Raw genomic sequence first — 18,903 nt, 5'->3', positions numbered from 1 at the left:
CATCTTTTCCGCTGATTAACAGTACATATGCTCTGGGCTGCTGTCAGTTCCTAGAGCTTAGGGACCGACTCACAATTTACTGTATGTATAGAATGTAAATGTCACAACAGGTGGCTAAACAGTAGTTAACAGTGGACAGAATTGATGGCCTAAATAATTACGGCTATAGGGCTGCTGAAGCTTTCTGCGGATACAGTTGGGTATATAAAATACTGAGCCATACTCATTGATGGGCTTCAGTTCTCCGTTAGGCACAGAGCCAAATGATGTAGCAGCAGCATACACACAGGCCAAGTATATTTATCCATGTAACCCACTTAATAAATCTAGATCACATCAGAGTCAAAACAGTCAAGATTCAGATTTGATGTATTAACCGTAGTCCTGTCTCTGCTGTTGTGTTACACCTCTCAATAAATACACTGTGCCCAGCACCCACTAATATTCTAAAATGAGGTAGCTAGAAACACAGGTACCCACTGAAGTGCTAGCACTGTGCCAGCATTGTGTGGGAACAACCTTGTTACCTCTTAAAGTCCCAGTATCCCCAGCCAGAGTTTATGAGCACCAGGCTGGGCGGCAGGAATGTTTGAAGGTATTTTGTGCCTCCCTGGGTTGCTAAAAGTTTAAAATGCCCTTCTTATTCTCCCCCCCCCATCATCATCATCAAATATAATTAATATTTCTTTACTGAGAAGAGACAGGCACCTCCTGCCAAGCTTTGCTTTAAAAATAGCCCACAGCAATGACAGTATAAAAACGTAATACATTGAAAACCCCCAAAACACCAATAATACTTCTCCTTTACCGCACTAAATACCATGTGGCCCACAGTAAGACCTAAAAATTAAAGTGTTTTAAAGTGATGAAAATATCAAGTAGTGTTGCCCTGCACTGGTAAAACTAATGTGTTTGCTTCACAAAAACTACTATAGTTCATATAAACAAGCTGCTGAGTAGCAATGGCGGAATTTGGGAAAAAAGGCTATATGGCACAGGTTAAATAGTGGATAACAGATATAGGGATGCACCGAATCTAGGATTCGGTTCGGGATTCGGCCTTTTTCTGCAGGATTCGGCCGAATACTAATTTGCATATGTAAATTAGGGACGGGGAGGGAAATCACGTGACTTTTTGTCACATAACAAGGAAGTAAAAAAATGTTTTCCCCTTCCCACCGCTAATTTGCATATGCAAATTAGGGTTCAGATTCAGTTCGGTATTTGGCCAAATCTTTTTCAAAGGGTTCGGCCGAATCCAAAAAAGTGGATTTGGTTCATCTCTAAACCGATAACACCATTATATTCTACAGAGCTTATCTCCTGTGTAACTGGATCCTTTTCTCCTTTGAATGGCTGCCCCCATTGATACACAGCAGCTTATTTGTATAAACAATAGTAGTGTTTCTGAAGCAAACACACCAGTTTTACTAGTGCAGGGCAACACTGCATTATATTTGTATTACTTTAAAACAATTACATTTTTTGATGTTACTGTTCCTTTAAACCTGCATTGGCTGTAAATTGGCTTCTTTTAACTTATTTGGTAAAAAGTTCTGTAACATGTCCTGAGTGTTGAAGGATAAGGAGACGGCTCCCCCCACCTGCCCCTCATATCATAGCAACCCGCTCTGCATTAAGATGGAGGTGGGTGGAGGTGCTGCTGCTTCCCGGGGACTTGCAGCTGCGGGCAGAGGAGCTCTGCAGGGCGGCCATCATTGTGTCCGTGGAGACAGAGCCAAACTCGTAGGCAAAGGTTCCATAGAAGACCAGGATGTCGAGGACAAAGATCCACTCACAGATGGCAGCCAAGTGCTGCATAAGGAAGCTTTCCTGGATGAAGAAAACACCACCTCAGAAAGAATGGTTAAGGCAAATGTGGAAAAGAAGCTCTGTACCACATCCACACAAATCACTAACTGCGCCTGGCTCCTGTTCTTCCCAGCAATGATACAGTCATATGAAAAAGTTTGGGAACCCGTCTTAATTCTTTGGCGTTTTGTTTATCATTGGTTGAGCTTTTAAAGTAACAACTTCCTTTTTATATATAACATGCCTTATGGAAACAGTAGTATTTCAGCAGTAACATAAAATTTATAGGGTTAACAGAAAATATGCAAAATTAGACAGATGCATAAATTTGGGCACCCCAACAGAGATATTACATCAATACTTAGTAACAGCCTCTAGACGCCTCCTATAGCCTTTGATGAGTGTCTGGATTCTGGATGGAGGTATTTTTGACCATTCGTCCATACAAAATCTCTCCAGTTCAGTTAAATGTGATGGCTGCCGAGCATGGACAGTCTGCTTCAAATCCCATAGATTTTCGATGATAATAAAGTCGGGGGACTGTGACAGCCATTCCAGAATATTGTACTTCTCCCTCTGCATAAAAACATTTGTAGATTTCCAAGTGTGTTTAGGGTTATTGTCTTGTTGGAATATCCAACCCCTGCGTAACTTCAACTTTGTGACGGATGTTTGAACATTATCCTGAAGAATTTGCTGATATTGGGTTGAATTCATCCGACTCTCGACTTTAACAAGGGCCCCAGTAGTCCCTGAACTAGAGACACAGCCCCACAGCATGATGGAACCTCCACCAAATTTGACAGCAGGTAGCAGGTGTTTTTCTTTGAATCCAGTGTTCTTCTTCCGCTATGCAAAGTGCTATTTGTTATGACCAAATAAAATTTTTGTCTCATCAGTCCAAAGCACTTTGTTCCAAAATGGCTGTGGATTGTCTAAATTAGCTTTTCAATACAAGTGACTGTTTGTGACGTGAGTGCAGAAAGGGCTTCTTTCTCATCACCCTGCCATACAAATGTTCTTTGTGCAAATTGTGCTGAATTGCAAGTTTTTGGAGGTGATCTTTGGGTTCTCACAATCCTCCATACATGCCACTCCTGTATTTTTCTTAGCCTGCCAGACCTGGGTTCTACAGCAACTGTGCCTGTGGCCTTCCATTTCCTGATTACATTCCTTACAGCTGAAACCGACAATTAAAACCTCTGAGCTAGCTTTTTGTAGCATTCCCCTAAACCATGATACTGAACAATCTTTGTTTTCAGATCTTTTGAGAGTTGCTTTGAGGATCCCATGCTGTCACTCTTCGGAGGAGAGTCAAACAGAAGCACAACTTGCAATTGGCCACCTTAAATACCATTTCTCATGATTGGACACACCTGCCTATGAAGTTCAAGGCTTAACAAGCTAATCCAACCAATTTGGTGTTGCCAGTATCAGTATTGAGCAGTTGCATTCAAATAAGCAAAATTACAAGGGTACCAAAAATCTTTACACAGCCAGTTTTTGCACATTTGATTTAACTTCATACAACTGAATACAGCTTCACTAAATATCTTTGTTCAGAAAACACCCCAGTACTCAGATGTTCCTGGGAAATGAAAGACACACCACTTATCTTTTTTGTTGAAAATGGAGTAAACGTTTATGCAGGCTGACAGGGGTTCCCAAACTTTTTCATATGACTGTATCACTTATCGAATTCATTTGCACGGCCAGCAGTATTCCGATCCTGTAACAATCATCCTGCAAGCTTAATGGGACAGGGACATCCGTCTGTAATGGATTATTGGGCCTTGTTTTAGGTGTCTTCTTCTATCACCCCTTGGTTCTACTGGTGCCCAATTTACCCTTTGGATACCACTTGCCCTGTGCTATAATCCTTCACCCTGTGGATCTGTGCCCCTGATACACGTATAATTATTTTGTTCAGCATTTGTGGCCACTTTGCTTGGGTACAGGAACACAGGGTAGAATGATTTCAGATAAAAGCCACAGAGGGCTTATTTTATATATATAACTAAATGACTACTAGCATTTTGTAGGATAATATGGGCCCAGAGGCACTGGGGTATAGAGATTGTAGGTTTATTTACCCTGCAGAGATGAACTGACGCAAGTACAGTCTGCAAAACGCTAAACAAAACTTTAATTAGAATACCCAGAAGGAATTGACACAGATACAGGCAACTACTCAAGCTGGACTCAAACTTAGGAGCGCTAAGGTTTGAAGGAACATTTAGGGGCCGATTCACTAAGGGTCGAATATCGAGGGTTAATTAACCCTCGATATTCGATTAGGAATTAAAATCCTTCGACTATCGAAGTTGAAGGATTTAGCGCAGATAGTTCGATCGAACGATAATTCCTTAGATCGAACGATAAAATCCTTTGAATCGAACGATTCGAAGGATTTTAATCCAACGATCGAAGGAATATCCTTCGATCAAAAAAAGTTAGGCAAGCCTATGGGGACCTTCCCCATATAACATGGAGGAGTCTCGTGCGTTATGGCTCGCTCCTCCATGCTAACTAGTTATATGACCCCCCGGGTGCATGACATTCCTGCAATAAACACACTTTGATGGAATAAGATATTGTACTCTCTGGGTACTACTTTCTTAACAATTACTAGCTTAGATTCCAAACTGGAGCAGTGCAGCAGAAAAAGGTAAAAGAAAAAACAGACTGTGCATTGTATGAGTATATTACTGTAAAGCTGGCCATAGATGTTGAGATTTAAAAGATCAGATCCTCATCGTGAGACCACGATTTTCTACAGAACGATCGTACGAATTGACCATCAACTAAAAGACCAATTTGCCAGGAAAACAAAGGGGAGCTGCCTGCTTGGCCCTGCAAACATAGATAGATTGCACTGGACCGACAAAGATTTTTTAGCCTGACAGATGTCGGCCGAAAAATCGTAAGATGTACGATCGTTCGAATCCCACTAACCGCACGATAATTTCGAAGGAATGGTCGGACTTCGCTAAAATCGGTTGTTCGGCAAGAAGAATCATCGCGTCTATGGGGAGCTTAAATAGTAGGCTCGGTGGTCAGCACTGTTGTCCAAAGTTGGAATCTAACCACAGAACTAGTGACCTGCCTCATAATTAAACTTTCCCTACAGTTTGTGTGTAAATGTGATAGGGAACTTGGATTGTACTGGGGCAGGGACCGATGAACAATCCCTGTAAAGTGCTCCATAAATGTGTTGGCCAATAAATATTACCTACAAATGAATCAGTTTGCAAATACACAGACCTGCTGTGATCACGGCAAAGGATACTTAGGACGAGAGATATTAAGGCCACAATGGTCAGGCTGACACGTAGATGTCCCAGCCAATAATCAAGCGCGCTGGCTGCTATCTGGTAGCTAAGAATGCTGCTGAGGCACACGAAGAGCAATCCAGCTGGAAACGCTACTCCTGCCCCAATGTAATGCAGAGACTTGGCATAATCCACCTGGAAAAAAAAAAAAAGATTCCAATAAGGCATATTGGTGTTAAAGGCAGATCAGCAGTAACAGGCAGATCCACAGTACAAAATCTGACTCAGGTGAGTGAGGAGAAACTGTTTTTAAGTCAGAAAATAAAGGTTTCAAGAAGAGGACTACTTATAAAAAATCAAATTTGTCTAGTTTTACAGGGCTCACGCTTTTATTTATTTTTTTTAAATTTTTATTGATGCTGAAAAACGTAACAAAAACGATGTTTAACAACATAGTTACATTGACAAGTATTCTGCCTCCAGTAAGTTGTGGTAGAAATTGGATTGAAATTCCATTTAGCAGTAGCTTACTCACAAGAACACAGCCTTTAGATGAGCTTTAATACCTTGACCTTTATTGTAGAAGTGATGCAAGAAATTGTAATCCAAAGAATGTATATTCGAGGTAAAAACAGAATACCTTCTCACCCTAAAGGTGACCATAGAGGAAAAGATCCGCTTGTTTGGCGACAAACGAGCCGATCTTTCCCCAATATGCCACTAACGGGCATGGCTATATCGGGGGTAATCTGAACGTTTGGCCCTATGGCCGAACAATCCGATTACGATGAGAGCGGAATGGGCTCCGGTGGGACGGTCGGGGCAAAATATACCTGTCTGATCGACCAAACGACCGATCTCCGCCGGACGAAAAATGTCGGGACTCTCCACACACTGTCCGAAAATCGTATGAATCCTCGATTCGTACGATAGGATCTTTGCGTCTATGGCCACCTTAAGCTGAACAAGGTAGAATGGCTGCCACTCTGAAGAGAAATAACGGCTGCCCACACTGTGATCACATGACTCACTTGAATCAGTGACAATGAGTTGGGTGAGAGTCAGCAAGTTTAAACTACTTAGCTCTGAATGAATTAACTAAACAGAAAAGATGTCAATAGTATATATAGAGAGCTATAGAAGCCCGATGGGCGGCACAACAAGGTATTAAGTAGATACTACAGGCTGTAAACATTTCAGGAGGAAGTCACGCACTTAGGAGGAGAACGGTGGGTCATTCAGCAGTGACCTTGTCACAAAGTAGTTAGTGTACTGAAAACAAGATCAATTGCCTTTTGTTTCCGTCTAGTGTATTAGTAAAACTCAAGGGAACGTCTTGTGCGTTTTTCCTTTTGGAGTGAGGCTTCTAGCCTGTCCATGAGGAATGAATGGAATAACTTGCTTTTGAAAAGAGATTGTGAGGGGGGTTGTTTTTCTCTCCACGTTCATAGGATGGATTTGCAAGCATCTGCGATTATATGATAAACAACCGTTTTCTACTCCCCTAAATAAGTAGAGCAGGGTTGCCCAAAAGGTAGATCGGGATCTATCAGTAGATCTCAAACAGTTGTCCTATTTCATGCTTTTTATTCAGATATTTGTTATGTTAACGTTACATAAGAAATAGTGGTTGCTAAATATATAGTGAATAAAGTACCCCCTCTTGTAAAATATAAGGATATTATAAGTTACCGAGGAGTTTCATGACCATATAAAAACACGAGGACGAAGGCAGAGTTTTTATACATGTTATGGAACTCCGAGGTCACTTCTAATATCCTCATATTTTTCAACTGGGGGTACTTTAATTTATTATAATACACAAGTTTCAGTGAGTCATGTGACCGAATTTACATCACTAGTCACAGTTTATAACTGATGACATCAGAACTCACCGTTTATAACTGATGACATCAGAACTCACCGTTTATAACTGATGACATCAGAACTCACCGTTTATAACTGATGACATGATGACATCAGAACTCACCGTTTATAACTGATGACATCAGAACTCACCGTTTATAACTGATGACATCAGAACTCACCGTTTATAACTGATGACATCAGAACTCACCGTTTATAAGGATATAATTTACAAGATATTGATGGCTTTTGTGTATTATAACAATATACATTTTCACATCAATATTTAAGTAATATTTTCCATGGAACAGAACGCTAACAATGCTATTATGGATGTAGATCATAGCGGGATAACATCACTGAAAGTAGACCTCACATTAGTAAAGTATGGGAACTCCTGAAGTAGAGTATTTGTTAAGGTAGGGGGATCCCAAATATTGCCCATTTGGGTGACAAAGGAACAGAGTTAAGTAAATGATCAGTGGCATATTGAGTTACTGATACCCAAAACGTTTTAATATGAGGACATGCCCATAAAACGTGAAATAAATCTGCTTCCCGAAAAAGCAGAATTTCTACTTATTTATTAAAGATCCAAATATAAAGAGCCCGAAGAAGAACACACATTTTTTTGTGCGTTTAATAGTAAAAAAAATGTTGGGGTTTTTAGGATTTTTCAAACGTCAAAACATATTTCAGCAGCAATGTTTTGAAGTGTGGACCGGACCTCAGCAGACAGAGTCACAGTCAGCACTCGATGCTACAAAAAGCAGTGAGGTGTCTGTGTAGCACTACTTTGTGTGGTCTTTTTTTTTTTTATTAGAATTTTTCAAAGTAACTTAATATTTTAAAATCTGCTATGGACAGCTCCCATCGACTTCTACATGACCTCGGCAGCTTTTATATTTTGGATTTTTACACATTTCCCATGTTGGAAAAGCATACTGGCCCACTGTTGCTATAATTAGTCACGGGACACCGAAACCAAAGTTCATCTCCTGCCGTAGAGCAATACCTACTTACTGAACCACCCCTAATTGTGAATTATAAATATTTCAGATCATAGATGGCAGTTTGCATTATTCCATCCTAATTAATATGGCCGTGCTGGTGGACCTTCCCACAGATCAGAGTGTCTCCTTTCATTCTGTCCTATGCAAACTAGTCTACACATGGACATTTAAGCTTCTCCCTTGTTCTGTAACTAAACAGCAGGGGTTCCAAAATAGCCAACACTCCTGTCACCTTGTATAATTGGCCAATATTTCCTTATCACCCTTACCACGTCTTTACTATGTTTTCATACTTTAAGGGGAAGTAAAGTCTAATAAAGAATAAGGCTAGAAAGTATTTCTTGTGTATACTAAATATAAACTTACTGCACCACAAGCCTAATCAAACAAATGATTTATGCTTTCAAAGTTCACCACAGGCTATCTTGTAACTTTGTTAAACATCTTTGCAAGACCAAGACTGTGCACATGCTCAGTGTGGTCTTGGCTGCTTAGGGAATGTCATAAAGTATTAAAACAGCACAAGCAATATCTGCCAGAAGCCGATACAGCAAGACTGATTAATAGTCAGAATATACAGACTGCACTGGGTCCTGTGTTGTCATGTAATCCAATGTGGATTTTATAGTTTTTGTATTGTTTAATACAAACTTTCTCCAACTCTGCAGAACCAGTGGCTGCAGCAAAATAATCCTCCAAATAGAATCCCAGTTTATCTGTTTAAATCTGGCTCCATGATCTTTGTCCCTACAGCTGGAATTGGAAACAGTAAAGGGGATGTAAAGGCAAAAATAAAATCCAATACAAATCTCTACTCAGTCGCCGACTGCTCTACAGGGAAACAAACAAAGCTGCTTGAGTTCTGCATGGCTGGGAAGTAAGGCGGGGGCTCTCCCTGCTGTTCATAAGTATGATTGTTTCCCTGCTCAGCAGTTAGTGACCATCTGACAATTCCTATCCACAGCAGTAAATGAAGGGGGAATTTCACTGCATACAGTCAGAGAATAGTACAGACGAAGTGTTGAACAAGCACATGCGCTCACCTGAAAGTTTCCCACCATGACCAGTCCTGCAGCATTGGTGCAGCCTGCTATCAAAGCTGTAGTGTTCAACCAGGATCTCTGACTGACTTCAATGACTTGTCCATATCTCAGCAAACAGATGACCACCACTAAGGGAGAAACAGAAGAGTAACAAAAGGAAGGGGCAAAACATGCAGGAGAGACAGAGAAAGAGAGACACACACACACACACACAGACAGAGAGCGAGACAGAGAGGCAGGGTGGGGCAGTGGCAGGTACGGCTAAAGGAACAGTAACACCAAAAAAATTAAAGTGTTTTAAAGTAGTGTTGCCCTGCACTGGTAAAAAGGATGTGTTTGCCTCAGAAACACTACTATAGTTCATATAAACAAGCTGCTGTGTAGCAATGGTGGAAATAAAAAAAAAGTCTATATGGAACAGGTTAAATAGTGGATAACAGATAACACCATTATGTTCTACAGAGCTTATCTGCTGTGTAACCGGAGCCTTTTCTCCTTTGAATGGCTGCCCCCATTGCTACACAGCAGCTTATTTATATAAACAATGGTACTGTTTCTGAAGCAAACACACCAGTTTTACCAGTGCAGGGCAACACTGCATTATATTTTTATTACTTTAAAACCCTTTAATTTTTTGATGTTACTGTTCCTTTAAGAAAAATGGTCAGCAATAAAAATAAGACGTACAGGATTATCAGATGGCTTTATCAGAAGGTTGAACACACAAGAACAGCCTGAATATAAGGGTCAATAAAGAGCAGAAGAAAAGGAAGGATGAAAAAGTTGGCAAATGGCACTCACCCATGAATGCTCCCACGTTCCCAATCAGACTGAAAAGGCAGCTCTCTGGAGGGTATGTACCACACTTACTAAGAAAACAGAACAGCGGGAGACATATCACTAATGTGCATCCAAACATAGTAGGGGTTATTACAATGCTCCATATCTTTCAAGAAAAAAAACAAACACTATATAATGGGTTAACACTAATGTTTTTGCCCCCCCCCTGAACTGCAGTACAAGAAGCAGAAGCCCCTTGCCCGAGGATGTGTGGAACAGTCCCTACAAAACCTGCGAGGGCTATGAGACTACTGAGGAAGAAGTAGATGCAACTGGGCCAGTTGCTAGTGGAGATGTATGGGACCTAGTCTGTGATCAATCTAATAACTGTATGTGACTTACCTAATAAGTGGAACATTCTCCAGGGTGCAGCAAGATTTTGGGGTCCCAGCTTTGGTGTTGTCATCGGTACACGTTAGATTGTAGGTCCTATAAGAACAAAACAAGAGCAAAAGCTTACATCAACTGTAGGTCAAGACTCTGTATACTGGGACTAAATCTGAACTGAGCAAAACATTTTCTCTTAATTAGCAGCAGTGCCTCCCATTGCATCTGGGCAAGCCTGTGCCCAAACGAAGCACATTGAATATTAACTTAAAGGGGAACTATCGCAAAAATGAAAATTTAATATAAGCTTCATCATACTGAAATAAGAAACTTTGTAAATACAATCAATTAAATATTGAGCGTTGTTTATAATCAAGTCTATGTTCACTATCCCTCTCTCAGCATCTGTTCTCCTAATTCACTTTTCATGCAGCAGTTGGGTGTCAGATATTCATTGATATCTTATAGGGGGGCTTGCTTTCCTAGCAGATGTTTTACAGCTTATTCAAATAACTGATTCCAGGACAAACAAAAAATAACAAAATAACTGGCTTTGGCACAAATCCTGGATGTAGTTTGACATGATGTCTGGTGATTTTAACAAATCCTGCATGTAGAGAGACATGATGTCTGGTGATTTTAATAGAGTGAGCTCTAATACATCTTCTAGGCAAAAGGAGCCTCCCTATAAGATATATTGGCTCTAACTGTCAATGACTATCTGACACCCAACTCCTGTATGAAGAGAGAATAAAGAGAAACAGATGCAGAGAGGAATAGTGAAGATGAACTTGATTATTTCAGAAATTATGCAGAATATTGAATTGATTGTTTCTTATTTCAGTATGATGAAGCTTATATTAAATTTTTGCGATAGTTCCATTTAAAAAAAAAAAAAAAAAAAAAACACTTTTCTGACTGTTTTACAAAAATGCAGCCACGGACTACCTTTTGGAAGAGCTTGTCCCAGGCAGGAAGACTTACCAGTTTTCCACTGGACACACGTGATGGTTCATTACAGCCATGGCGTAGCTAAGGGAAACAAGAACAGAGGGCAGAGCACAACATCATGAATATGACTATGAAGATTTTCATTCATCCAGGTCATGGTATATCTAATATAAGTAATTTAAAAAAAAAAAAAAAACAACTGGACTTGCTGAGTAATTATTGAAGACGTTTCACTACTCATCGGAGCAGCTTCTTCAGTTCAACTGACTGGTGTGGGGAGTTCTCGGCATATAAACTCTTCCACTAATCCAATCACAACATCATGAACTTCTCTAATGCCTGCCTATCACACATGGATTCTAATGAACACAGACTTACTGTATAAGGCCAACCAAACACTATTCTGAGAAACTTTCCATTATACATTTGTTACACATTTTTTAAGGCTGTATATGTAAAAGTGACAGCTATTTGCCTGGCTGTTTTACATGTCTAGAAAATAAGATTCAGACCCAGAGAAGAGAAAGGGACAGAACGATGCTGATTTCAGTTGCATTTATAAATACATTGAAAACCATTAAAAAAAACCACCAAAAAAAAATATATAATCAATGTATATTGCAACGCTTTCAGTCACCAAATGAATGATCACAGGGAGCCACAGGGTTTTGCTTGTCCAAAAATTGATTATATTTGTATTTGCACATGATCTGATAAGCAGCTGAAGGCATTATTCCGACCAATTGGAAAGCTGGCTCTGTTAGATCTGACACATAGGCAAGTGTCAGATGCCACTTATATATCTATAAAGTTCTGGCACACTCATAAGTGCATCACCCCAGTGCATTTCCCCACTGAACTTAGAAACACAGGAAAGTGAAAATTAATTCTTACACAATCCATATTCCTGGGATGGAAAACGCAGTCAAGCTGATGGGAAGAACAATCCAGCCAGTCATTAGTGAGGAGGGTCCAGGGGTTGAGGGGAGGGGATGAGCAGTTAGTGCAAGGGGCTCCACGGCAAACCATCAGCAGACACTGAGCATCTGGACAAGGGATAAGTGGCAGAACACCTAAGAGAGTGAAAGCAATATCTTACACATATAGCATCATAAAACATAGTGTTGTTACTCTTGTGTCATAAAATGAATGATGGTGAGACTAACACAAGGCCAGAGTTGGACAATATGGGAGCAATGGAAATGTAGGTCCCCCACATCGGAGAGGGGAATTGTTTAAAGGAGAAGGAAAGGTCTTAACTTGGGGGTGCCAAAAGTTAGGCACCCCAAGTGATTGTATTTACTTACCTGAAACCCCGGGCCAGTGATCCTATCAGCAGAAAACTGCACCGGCCCAGGATTCTTCCAGCGAGCACCACGGAGCAATCGTCTTCTTTCTTCAAATTTCCCGGGGCAGACTCATGCGCAATAGAATAAAATAGCCGACTTCTTCGTTAAAGTTCAGCTTTTCGTTCTACTCCACATGCACCACCCGCACAAAGAAAGAAGAGGGAAGAAGAACGCTCCGTGGTGCTTGCTGGAGGAATCCCAGGCTGGTGCAGTTTTCTGCTGATAGGAGCACTGGCCCGGGTAGTGGTGTAACAAGATATTACTGGGCCCCACAGCAAATTATTTTTCAGGCCCCCAAAATGACTTGTTTTACCAATATTTATTCATATTGTATATGAATTAGGGCCCGATGGGGCCCCTATACCTCCTGGGCCCCTCTGCAGCCACAGGGTCTGCTTCCTCTGTAGTTACGCCCCTGGGCCCGGGGTTTCAGGTAAGTACATGTGATCAAACTTTTGGCACCCCCAAGTTAAAAGACCTTTCCTTGTCCTATAAATCAAGAGAGTCTAATGGCCCTCCAGCTACTGCAGTAAGTGGAAGGCAGGCTGAACATTCCTTGTGTATATGCTAAATCATCTAAAAATGTAATATATTCCATTAGCAGCCCCCTTAGCAGACTAATGCAGTCAGTGGGATGGTGAAAGAGGTAGATTAACATCTACTGGACAGCAACAGGCTTTTCATTCCTAGCCTAAATATGCATTCATTTACTCCATTCACAGCCTAGGCCTCCTTGATATAACAACGTCCAGCATCTGTCCAACCACCTACTCTACTATACATGGACCTTTTATCATTATATAAATATCAGCATCAATCCCTTCAATAAAGCATCTTTAATAGATGGCTGGCAAAATGCTCTTGATTCCTAAGTAGATATTCCTGTGTTCTATCCTCTTTGTGGAAACACAGGGTAAGAGCCAAGGTGCTAGAAGGGTAAAATAATTTGCATTCTAGCCACCGAAACCCCTACTGTGCAAAAGGCACTTGGGTTTAAAACTGAGCCATTCTTTATTAAGTATTTATAAAGCACCAACATAATCCGTTAGGCTGCACAATATTCTATAGGCATGGGACCTGTTATCCAGAATACTCAGGACCTGGGGTTTTCCGGATAATGAATATTTCCTTAATTTGAATCTCTATACCTTAAATCTACTAGAAAATCATGTGAATATTAAATAAACCAAATGGGCTGTATGTGCTTCCAATAAGGATTAATTATATCTTAGTTTGGATCAAGTACAAGCTACTGTTTTATTATTACAGAGAAAAAGGAAAACATTCCCAAAAATTTGGATAAAACGTAGTCTATGGGAGGCGGCCTTTCCATAATTCGGAGCTTTCTGGATAATAGGTTTCCAGATAACGGGTCCCATACCTGTACTCTGTTACCTGCAATGCCAATTGGGCTGACCAATTATTGTCCATGGGCTGCTCTCCATTGGACAATAGGTAGGACCAATACCCAGAATAACCACTGATATTCATAAAAGACCATAATATGTAAATATGATGGAAAGGACATGTATCTATTCAGTTTTGCAACTGACAATGAAAAGAAATGTTTACCAAAATAAACATTTAACTGATACAGTTTGCGTAGGTTGCCTGACTTTTATAGACGCAGATCCGGTAAGGCTCCAAATGTATTGTTATTGCTACTTTCTATTACTCATCTTTCTATTCATGCCTCTACTATTCATATTCCAGCCACTTATTCAAATCAATGCATGGTTGCTAGGTTAATCTGAACCCTAGCAACCAGAGTGCTGAAATTGCAAACTGAAGATCTTCTGAATAAAAAAAGCTAAATAACTTTAAAGTGGACCTGTCACCCAGACACAAAAATGTGTATAATAAAAGTCCTTTTCAAATTAAACATGAAATCCAATTTCTATTTTTTATTAAAGCATTCATAGCTGCTGTAAGTTCATTTAAAATTCTCAGCTGTCAATCAAATATTGTCTGCCCCTCCTCTATGCCCGTGGCATAGAGGCGGGGCAGACAATTACTTTCACTTTCCATTCAGCACTTCCTTGATGTCACTGCTCCCCACACATTCCCCTGTTCTCTTTACCATTTAATTGTGTAGCCAGGGCATGGGGATGGAAATCGGGTCCCCCATTCTGGTGCACAAACAAGATTCTGAGATGATGCAAGGCTTGTCTTAATAACAGTGTCCACAAAATGGCTCCTGTCTGCTTGCTATAATAATGAATTCCCAGACTAAAGGAAACATTATTCAAATAATTTATATAGTGTAATTAAAGTTCATTTTGCTTGACTAATGTGATAAAATAGGATTTTGAATCTTTTTTTGGGTGACGGGTCCCCTTTAAAAACCACAAATAATAATAAATGAAAACCAATTTCAAATTGTCTCAGAATATCACTCGCTACATCATACTAAAAGTGAATTCAAAGGTGAACAGCCCCTTTAGGGTCAGGGCACACGCTCAGATTTGGGGAGATTAGTCGTCCGGCGACAAACCTCCTCTTCTTCGGGGCGACTAATCTTCAATGTTCCCAAACTGCCTCCCAACAGCTAGAATGTAAATCGTCGGCGGGATGGCAATCTGAGCAATTCGTTTACGTAATAACTCTAAATTTCCTCGTGAGGAGACTTCAGAAAATAAAGAGCTGCGAGTGGCCATCCCGCCAGTGATTTACATTCTAGCTGTCGGGAGGCAGTTCGGGGAGATTAGTCGCCCCAAAGAAGATGAGATTTGTCGCCGGGCGACTAATCTCCCCGAATCAGAGTGTGTGCCCTGACCCTTAATATTTAATAAGAGTAGTTTTGTATTGTCAGTATCACTTTAACGGAGCTATAGAAAATGGAGCTAGCAACAGAATTACCTCAAAAAGCCAGCATATCTTGAGATCCATCACCTGCCCTCCCCTACTTACACCTATAACCTTTTCAAAACCTGTCTGACTAAAAACTAACTGGTACCTCCTCATTTAGCTTCAGGCGAATGGCACACAGGGCTGGGGATCCACTTTTGTCCACCTGCAGACACACAAAGAAGCGGATAAGAGCAGTCTGGCTTTTCCCCACCTCAGTACAACGCACAGGCGGAGAGAACCAGATCCCAAGTGCCGTTGACCTTAGGAAAGGCTAAAGTGTTATTTACACTGTTCTAGGATAGTATCTCCCCCCTCTATGGATAAACAAATGGCAAGGCCAAATATTCAGTGTTGAGCAATTCCTGCTGCCTGCACCATGTAACTCTGGAACTACACTGAGCTCTGTATCTGCAGAAATTCACATTCTGATTTAGTCTTATTATGGCAGATGAGGCTTCAGTGCTTGAAGCAGACTGTCCATGAGATATATATATATAATACACAAAAGCCATGAATATCCTGTAAATTATATCCTTATAAACGGTGAGTAGTGATGTCATCAGTTATAAACGGTGAGTAGTGATGTCATTTCTGTCACATGACTCACTAAAATTTGTGTATTATAATAAATAAAGTACCCCCAGTTGTAAAATATAAGGATATTAGAAGTTACCTCGGAGTTCCATGACCTGTATAAAAACACTCGGCCTTCGGCCTCGTGTTATTATATGGTCATGAAACTCCTCGGTAACTAATAATATCCTTATATTTTACAAGAGGGGGTACTTTATTCACTATATATATTACTGCTGCTCTGTCAGGCAACCTATAGGGGAGTATTACATGCTGTTGGGGGGAAGCAATGTTTACTACAAGGTTAAATGCAGAAGGGGTAACAAGAGGATAGATTAGAAGATAATGGCTTCTCAATGACAACAGTGCCATTAATATGAGGAGGAAGGAGCTGAATTAAACAAATGACTAGGGCCACAAACACCCACATTCCCCATACACCAGCCCAAAGCCCCCCACATTCCCCATAGACCAGCCCAGAACCCCCCACATTCCCCATAGACCAGCCCACCCCCAGCACTGTAAAGCTTTATTAGAAGATTAGCCGAGAGCCATTGCTAAGCAGCTTACCAGCACTCACAGCGCTGACATCGGAGGCCAAAACTCACCCAGCTGTAGATCACAGACTGCCTTCTGCTGTGCTCTCCTCTAGGAATGGCTGACTCCGCTCCATCTTGAGCAACCCTGCTGTTCCCTGTTGTGCCCCTGTCGCTGCGCCTCCCTCCAGCACTTCCTTCTGCAAAGCTGGAGCTACAGGAGCTGGAGCGGTGGATCAGCTCCTAAATCGATTCCTGATGGCTGCCCTTGATGATGTCATCAGGACTGCCCGCTGATTGGCCACTCTTTCTTCGTTTATGAAACCGGAAGTGCTAAAGAGCCCGCCTCTTCTAGCTGGTAGAGGAGAGTAGAGAGCAGTGTACCACTGGGTCTGAGGATCCACACAGGGAATGCAGGCTTCTACCCTTTTATTAGCCTTTCCTAATAACATTTCTTTGTATAAGTCAGCTAGCAAGGATTTAATTTCTGACATGTTACAGTTATTTGTGCATCCAGCTGCCACTGAACACCTGTCACATTCTATTCTCACATAATGTGGCAGAAGAGAACTGGAACCTTAAAGGGGTAGTAGCTTTTAGTATGTTATATAATGCCCAATTCTAAGCAACTTTTCAATTGGTCTTCATTGTTTATTTTTTATAGGTTTATAATTATTTGCCTTTTTCTTCTGACTCTTTGCAGCTTTCAAATGAGCGTCGCTGACCCCTCCTAAAAAAAAATAATTTATTGTTGTTGCTAATTTGTATTACTCGTCTTTCTATTCAGGCCTTCTCCTATTCATATTCCAGTGCCTTATTCAGATTGTTGCATGGTTGCTAGGGTAATGAGGACCCTAGCAACCAGATTGCTTAACATGCAAATTGAAGAGCTGCTGAATAAAAAGCGAAATAACTCAAAAAACAAAAATAATTTAAAAAAAAATGAAAACCAATTTCAAATTGTCTTCAAATATCACTCGCATCATACTAAAAGTTATCTCAAAGGTGAACTACCCCATTTAACTAGAGATAGCTGGCTCCTGCAACATTGTTTCAAAAACCAGAACCGGCCATGCAGAAAAGGCCAAACAAATGTTTCTTTCATTTGGTTGTTTTAAAATGGTCAGATTTAGTCAAGCAATTTAGCCAGTTTCGGTGTTCCTGCCAAGTCTTCCAGTCTGCTATAAGCCTTAGAATAAGCACTGGGACATTAATGTGGACTAATATAAAGGCCAACAATGTCCTTAATATCAAAAAGTGATCTTAAAGGCGTTATTCACCTTTGAGATAACTTTTAGTATGATGTAAAGTGTGGTATTCTGAGACAATTTGCAATTTGTTTTCATTTTTTATTATTTGTGTTTTTTTAGTTATTTAGCTTTTTAAGTTAGGTTAGGTTTATTTAATGATTTTCTAGTAAACATATAAGGTCCTGAGTATTCTGGATAACAAGTCCCATACCTGTATATATATACATATATATATATATATATTTGCTACTAATAATAATTGATTAGGTCAACAATACACAAAGGGTATACATGGTCCTTCCTAAGGAGGGTTTCACTAACTTCGAGTGAAGGATTCGAAGGTAAAAAACTTCGAATTGCGAAGTTTTTTTTGGGCTACTTCTACCATCGAATGGGCTACCTTCGACTACGACTTCGAAAGGATTAGAAGTAAAAATCGTTCAACTATTCGACCATTCGATATTCGAAGTACTGTCTCTTTAAAAAAAACTTTGACCCCCCTAGTTCGCCATCTAAAAGCTACCGAAGTCAATGTTAGCCTGTGGGGAAGTCGCCATAGGCTTGGCTAACTTTTTTTGATCGAAGGATATTCCTTCGATCGTTGGATTTAAATCCTTCGAATCGTTTGATCGAAGGAATTCGATCGAACTATCTGCGCTAAATCCTTCGACTTCGATATTCGAAGTCGAAGGATTTTAATTCCTAGTCGAATATCAAGGGTTAATTAACCCTCGATATTCGACCCTTAGTGAATCGGCCCTCTAAGACAAACCATCCCTTTAATTATTTTTGTAAATCTGTTTTGTGGAAGTTAAAACTGCTTTCATTTTGGCTGAAATACAATTGGCTAAGATGAAAGATATGTTTTTCTTTTAGAGATATTCTTGTGTGACAATTTCTGTGCAGGAACCTTCTACAAGAAAGCAAAAGGGAAGTCACTGTAATGAAGTGTAGCACAAAGAAGCTTTAACTCTCTTTAAGACCTGGAAGATGGCTGCTGTGAACTGCGATCCCTGAATCTGCACCAAAGAGTAAGTAAAAAGTTAGGGGCATTTCCCCAGTGGGGAGCAGCTAGGATGGGGGGAGGAGGTAGGGGGGTCTACGTAGGGTAGGGTTTTTTTTAGTTAAGGGTTGAATTTCCTTTAAACAGAAACAATGCCACACTTTCCTGTTAAACATTAATATTTTGTTTTGTTGTGCCACACATTTGCAACATGCAAC

General features: G+C 40.4%; 1 protein-coding gene across 3 annotated transcripts; it reads right to left on the bottom strand.

Annotated features, from left to right (window-relative positions):
* Positions 1 to 1,405: 1,405 nt before the first annotated feature.
* On the bottom strand, positions 1,406 to 16,718 carry tmem150a.S (transmembrane protein 150A S homeolog). Of its 3 annotated transcripts, XM_018255137.2 has the most exons (9): positions 16,505 to 16,718; positions 15,430 to 15,486; positions 12,019 to 12,197; positions 11,158 to 11,205; positions 10,189 to 10,275; positions 9,808 to 9,875; positions 9,007 to 9,134; positions 5,102 to 5,279; positions 1,406 to 1,853 (listed from the first exon to the last, which is right to left on the bottom strand). In XM_018255137.2, exons 3-9 carry the CDS (start codon positions 12,081 to 12,083, stop codon positions 1,612 to 1,614), a joined length of 816 nt encoding a protein of 271 aa, XP_018110626.1. In that variant the 5' UTR covers positions 12,084 to 12,197; positions 15,430 to 15,486; positions 16,505 to 16,718; the 3' UTR covers positions 1,406 to 1,611. The 3 variants fall into 3 exon arrangements, with proteins under 3 accessions (XP_018110626.1, XP_018110627.1, XP_018110625.1); XM_018255138.2 differs by lacking the exon at positions 15,430 to 15,486 and having other exon boundaries at positions 16,467 to 16,718; XM_018255136.2 differs by lacking the exon at positions 15,430 to 15,486.
* Between the last annotated feature and the right edge of the window lie 2,185 nt (positions 16,719 to 18,903).

This window comes from Xenopus laevis, chromosome 3S (genome assembly GCF_017654675.1).
Source record: "Xenopus laevis strain J_2021 chromosome 3S, Xenopus_laevis_v10.1, whole genome shotgun sequence".
NCBI classification, from domain to species: domain Eukaryota; kingdom Metazoa; phylum Chordata; class Amphibia; order Anura; family Pipidae; genus Xenopus; species Xenopus laevis.
Note: the sequence above shows the minus strand (reverse complement) of the source record. Positions and strands in the feature narration are given on the sequence as shown.